Source organism: Rhincodon typus, chromosome 4 (genome assembly GCF_021869965.1).
Source record: "Rhincodon typus isolate 14 chromosome 4, sRhiTyp1.1, whole genome shotgun sequence".
NCBI lineage: Eukaryota > Metazoa > Chordata > Chondrichthyes > Orectolobiformes > Rhincodontidae > Rhincodon > Rhincodon typus.
The window spans coordinates 86,191,582-86,197,762 of NC_063335.1; the positions used below are offsets into that span (position 1 = coordinate 86,191,582).

General features: G+C 36.6%; 2 protein-coding genes across 6 annotated transcripts in view; one reads left to right on the plus strand and one right to left on the minus strand.

Annotated features, from left to right (window-relative positions):
- ints8 (integrator complex subunit 8) overlaps positions 1-2,816 on the plus strand; it is a 76,114-nt gene extending 73,298 nt beyond the window's left edge. For 4 of the 5 annotated variants that reach the window (XM_048595594.1, XM_048595597.1, XM_048595596.1 and 1 more), the window contains 2 exons: positions 488-531; positions 2,296-2,816. In XM_048595594.1, coding sequence (XP_048451551.1) covers positions 488-531; positions 2,296-2,412 — 161 coding nt within the window. In that variant the 3' untranslated portion in view covers positions 2,413-2,816. The remainder of the gene's footprint in view (positions 1-487; positions 532-2,295) is intronic. The other variant, XR_007261907.1, reaches the window with a different exon arrangement.
- Positions 2,817-2,936: 120 nt separating this feature from the next.
- The window catches only part of ccne2 (cyclin E2), a 21,062-nt gene continuing 17,817 nt past the window's right edge, over positions 2,937-6,181 (minus strand). The window contains exons 8-9 of the mRNA XM_048596156.1: positions 5,636-5,793; positions 2,937-4,133 (exon numbers count right to left, since the gene is read on the minus strand). Coding sequence (XP_048452113.1) covers positions 4,017-4,133; positions 5,636-5,793 — 275 coding nt within the window. The 3' untranslated portion in view covers positions 2,937-4,016. The remainder of the gene's footprint in view (positions 4,134-5,635; positions 5,794-6,181) is intronic.

The window sequence follows — 6,181 nt, forward strand, 5'->3', positions numbered from 1 at the left end:
TCTACAGATTCCTGCATGTTTACCTAACTCACTTAGTCATTTGTTCCTGACTAGGCGACAAATTTGGATGGCAGCAAAGAATGGATAGGAAAAGAATAAGGTGGTTGGATTGTGTAACTACAAACATTTCTTCAAAATTGCATTTTCACACTTTTTTGGTCTTGAATTAACAGCTCAAAGCACGAGAAATCATTGAGTAAAACATCTTAAGATAGTTACAATGTTTTGAAAACAAAGGTGTTTTTCAAGATTGAAATAAGAAATTGTAAATATTTTTGCTAAATTAACTGTAGAGATAAATATCTGCGTGACCTTGAGTTGTAATGTTGGTTTTACCTTTGAGAGAGAACGAGCTCCAAAATGCCATCTTTTGCTCATTGGTAAGTGATAAGTGAACACTAATGCAGACGTTAAAACTGACTTTTAGCTGTTTGAATACTTAAGTTTGTAGCCATCAAATGGAAAATTGCCTTGACAATTTTCATAGACATCCATCACAAAAGGGGAGAAATTGACAAAAGGCAAATAGCAGTAAGTTAAAGTATGCTGGTGTATTACATTCCTTCTGATGTATCCACACAACATGGATTTGTATCCACACAACATGGATTTAGCTCACTGGACTAGTGAACCTTTGCCAGTGTTTCCTGTAAAAAAGAGTCATAAGGTCTGTTTCCATGCTGTACAACTCCAGTCCAACTTGTCCATGCCAACCAGATATTCTAAATTAATGTAGTCCCATTTACCAGCATTGGCCAATATCCCTCAAAACCCTTCCTATTCATGTTTTCACCATGTTTGATACTTGTAAAGTAGTAGTTGGAGGAAGCACTGAGAATGACCAGATTTGAACCCATTTTCCCAGAATATCAGATCACAAGGCGTACAGCTGGATGAACACAGCAGGTCAGGCATCATCAGAGGAGCAGGAAAGCTGATGTTTCGGGTCTGGACCGTTCAGAAAAATTCCTTCCCAGAATATCACCCTAGATTACTACTCCACTGTCATTACTACAACACCACCATCTTCCTGCAGAGTGCAAGAGGCCATTCCAGGAGCATTACCAGGCATACCTAAAAATGAGCAATCAACCTGGTGAACATACAGAAAAGGTCCACTTGCATACCAAATAGCATAAGCAGCAACTGACAGACCGGGCTGAATGATTCCACAGTGGTCCACCTATAATCACAGTGAATGGTGGTGGACAATTAATGACCTCACTGGAGGAGGAGAAGGCTCCACAAACTTCCCTATTCTCAATGATGAAGGAACCCACCATATCAGTGCAGAAGAGAAGACATAAGCACTTACAGCAGTTTTCAGCCAGAAACTTTATCCATCTCTTGCAGAAATCCCCAGATACCAAATTTTAGCCAATTCAGTTCACTATAAAAACTGAAAGTAGTACAGAAGTTGTAAATCAAAAACAAAAACAGAAGTTGCTTGTGGAGAGAAATCAAAGTTAACGTTTAGGGTCCAGTGACCCTTCCTCAGAATTGCTGCAGTTCCCCCCCACCCAATACTCATGCCAGGTAGCAGTGTTCAAGAAAAGAATACAGAATACTACCTTATTGGGTAGGCCTTAAGTGATCTGTGACTTGAGAGATAGTGTGCACTTTGGTCATCGGTACTTGCCCATTGTGGAGGAGATCAAGACTTCAAAAATATCTGAGCAGAAGACACTTTTGTAGATGTCAGTAGGTCCAATGTACCTAAGATACTCCATCAAAACTCAGCCTTCATCTATTCTCTGCCACATGTTTGTACTTTGTCACCTTACTTAGTTTCTCACAGCCCAGAAACTCGTTAGAATGTTTTGAATAGTATACGTTCTGTATCAGATATATTTGGATGTTATATCTCTACCAGATATGAATACACAAAACAAAACCTAATATTTACCAGAGGCTGTAAGGATGGCTACTGTGAAATAATTAAAAACACGACTGCAGAGGTGATTGGAGAAAAGATTGAATACTGTACTACAATCAATCTGTTTGCCTTTAGGTATTTATATTTCACCTTTAAAAAAGGAGAGGAAAATCCACATACTTTATTACCGTCTATTGAAGTTTCAAATTATTTCAACACCAAAAAAAATTTGAATTTATTTAGCACTGGGGATCCCATTTATAGGTCACATTTGATTCAACATGCAGCCTTGAAATGACAACAAGTGTATGTTTTCTTTAAGTAAGATTGAAATACCCTGAGCATGGTTCAGTATAAATTAGCTACTGTTTGTCAGTTTTACATTTTTCTTATTTCCTTTAAAAATAAATCTTCCCTAGATCAAAGCAATTGGCCAATCTGAGCTCAACTCAAGTAACCCTGAAGAGGTTTTACATCTAGCTGCACAGAAGAGAAAAAAGAAGTTCCTACAAGCCATGGCAAAACTTTACTTTTAACATGCTGTAATTAAACACCTGAAAGTATCCAGTGGGTAATAAAAGTGCTTAAAAGATGCTATAATTGCTTTCAGCATTTGAATAATTCTGTTAAGATATTTGGCTGTTTTGGGACTTTGTTCATACAGAATTTCTATCTACAGTGTAGATGTGAAAAATGAAAATTACAGTACATTCATTAAAATTTCACAGCACCTAGTATTTATTTCATAGTACTGCATCTTAATACATACAGGTAAAGACATCCAACTAGCATTTAGCTTATGTTTTGAATGTTCATATTTTCTGAGCGCATTGAAATGTATTTTTATAGTGGTGTTGGATAGCTATGTATCAGTAGCTATGTAATTTCCTGTACATTTTTTACAAAGCTATTTACAATACATTAAAATCATGTAGGTTTCTCTTTGGCAGTGAGATTTCATTTTTTCAGTTGTTTAATCCACCTGCGTGAGGCACAAATTGCTGTGAAATGCTAATAGTTTATATATCAACTATATAACATCTTATTGTACATGGGTTCCATTTAGACATTGCTGTATATACAAATTAGAGCTCAAACTGAACTTTATCCACTTGCATATCTGCACAACATATGTATGTAGTTGCAGATTACATCGCCCTCAGCAAGAAACCACTACCCCATTTAATCATATGCTTAGAGTCCAGTATTTAACCATCCTGAAAAGAGAAAAACAGCACCAGTACAGGTCCAAATAATGTAGCCCTGCATTTTAAAGTTAAAGTACAAAAACTGTATGTACAATTAATTACAGTGCCAGCATGCTTCAAAATCGTTCCAAACATTGTGTACATATTGGAATGTAGTTGAAAGTAGATTAAGATTTCCCTACACTGACTGACATTTCATCCACGTGAGCATTTATCATTCAGTCGTAGCTTAAAGATGTTATGTAAAAACATACATCCTTGATGAATGAGGTCCTTCAACAATGTGCTGAACTATAACTGAAATATTAGGAGGAGAAAGACAAATGAAAGCTGGTTGTAAGATGTCTTCCCCCTCCTCTGTAAACATGAAAGGCAACTCTTTGCTCCCTCAGATTCAATCTCCCATCTAAAATATAGTTTTGCAGTTTCAGTTTCATAAAACTTTCTGCCTAGATTTCAAATCTCACAGCTGTTTTCTGGAATTTCTGATGAAACTGTCCACTGGCTTTTCAACTCCACAACAGAATTAACAGGCTTTCACATTTCTTCTGAATAAAGTAATTGTAATTAAATGGATTGGCACAAGTCACCTTGATGTGCAGATTGAATAGAACATATGGTTACCATCAAATGACCTTCACTGGCTCTTGTTAGTTATTCCCCTTCCCCAAATAGTCTCAATAGGTTAGTCTCTTGGGCAGAAGCAAAGTGTTAATCTGATGCTAGTACCTAGCTTGCTTACTCTTTAAAACAAATTAAAAACATCAGATGATGCATTGCTGTAGTTTTTTTTAATAAAGTTAAAAACTTTGGTCTGCTCAAGTTTCTAGATACCTTTTATGGCAGTAATATAGCCCACGCTTACAGTATGCAATTCCACAGTTCTCCAATACTTTGTCCTAGCTTCTTTCTCTTCCAGTATGTTCATCCATTCAATATGTTGAACTAGGCAATGGTTTCTCAGTGCTTTTAGGTGGAGTCAAGATTCCTCCTATAGACACAGGGGATAGCCTTGCAGTACGCTCTGCTTTCTTAATGTGTGCTTCCTCCTAAAAGGAAGGAAAGTAGTTGTAGGTTTTTGAAGTAGTGATTCTAGATAGCATTTACAACAATAAAAATATATTCATCCTTTTACTGCAAAGTGAACATCATGTGTAAAGCTCACAGACCAGACAAGAAAGAATTATGGATGGTAAAAACACATTTGAATTTTTTTCACTGGAAAATATTCTTCACTTGCATTTACTTAAGCTCAGACTCGGCAACTGACCATGGTTAATGTATCTCAGTATTTTAATGATCTTCAACTGGAAGAATAGGGGGCTAAAATCTGATAAGTCCCCTGGACCTGATGGGCTACATTCTTGGACATTTAAAAAAAAAACTATCTACCAGAGGTGGTAATCTAAGAATCCTTGCAGTTTGGAAAACTGCCAATGTAACACCTTTTTTGTTTTCCCTTTATAAATGAAAACACAGGTAACTATAGGCTGGTTAGCTGAACATCTGTTTTTGGGAAAATAAGACAGTCTATATAGAGGATGTCATAACCAAACATTTAAAAACAGTATGATTAAGCAGATCACAAAGGGGAAAAATCATGTTTGACAAATTTAATAGAATTTTGGGTTAACAAGCAGTGTGGATGATGGGGAAGCAGTGGATGTAATATATTTGAATTTTCAGAAGGTATGATAAGGTACCACACATTAGGCTATATAATAAAGGTAAGAATCCATGTTGGAAATAGCCAATTCTTGCTATCCATGCTAATATACTAACAGAAAACAGTGATTGGATAATAAAGGGGACATTTTTGTGGATGAACGGAGAAGCTGAAATTACTTAAATGGAAAAAGGCTGCAGAAAGCTACAGCTCAGAGGTATTTTGGAATCCTCATGCATCATTAAAAAAAGCTAGTACACAAGTTCAGTGGCATTACAGAAGGCAAATGGAATGTTGGCTTATTTCAGAGGGAATGGGATATAAAAATATGAAAGTCTTGCTAAAATTATACAAGGCACTAGTGAGATCACCCTTTACTAAACCTTCACCTCTTAAAATGCACCTATGACCTACTACTTTGACCATCCAGCACATTAGTACATCCAGTGGCTTGGTATTAAAGAAACAAAAACAAATTGCTGGAGGAACTCAGCAGGTGGCAGCATCTGTGGGAAGAAAGCAGAGTTTTAATGTTGAGAGTCTGGTGACTTCTTCAGAAGATAAAAGTTAAGGTGAAGAGTCACTGGACTTGAAATGTTAACTTTCTTCCCATAGAACCTGCTAGACTGATTTGTTTCTATTCCTGTTGAGCACCATTAAGATAGGGTTTGTTCATTAATTGACATGCAAAACCTTCAGTATTTCCCTGACAAAGAATTAAGGCTACTGTTTGGAATAGGCAGCTTTGTATATGTAAAATCAGTTCGACAAGGTCAGAACAACAACAGGTTACTAATAAAAACAAGATGGGTGTATCCCCCAAGATAACTTTCTTAAAACAATCCTCTGCATTTTAGTAGACAAGTGAAGTTAAAAATAACTCACCAGCAATTCCAAGTACTTAGTATGCGTCTGAATGTTATGTCTTTCGTCATCTGCCACTTGCTTGAAATCTCTTAATTTTAATGGATCACCTTCATTCAGGGTTTTAGCAAAAGGGACCATCCAGTTAAAACATGCAGAAATGCTGTCCCATTCCAGGCCTAGAAACATCAAAAATCATTTGTTTGTAGAAAAATTATTAATTCGGAATCAACTCTTTAAAAAATGCAACATTATCATTTTGATGATTTTATAAAGACTAGAACTTGTCACACTAAGGATCGCAATAGCTATGCGAAAGGAATCGTTCATTATCTGGAATACCTTTACCACTATTTCTCATGCTCACTGAAATCCTTAAGGTTGAAGTCAATCCAACTGCATGACACTTTGATTTATAGCGCCCCAGGGTTGTTTTGAGAGTTTGGCCAAAATGTTATGTTGGCAAGGATGAAGATCAAGTATAGTAGGAACTGCAGATGCTGGAGAATCTGAGATAACAAGGTGTAGAGCTGGATGAACACAGCAGGCCAAGCAGCATCATAGGAG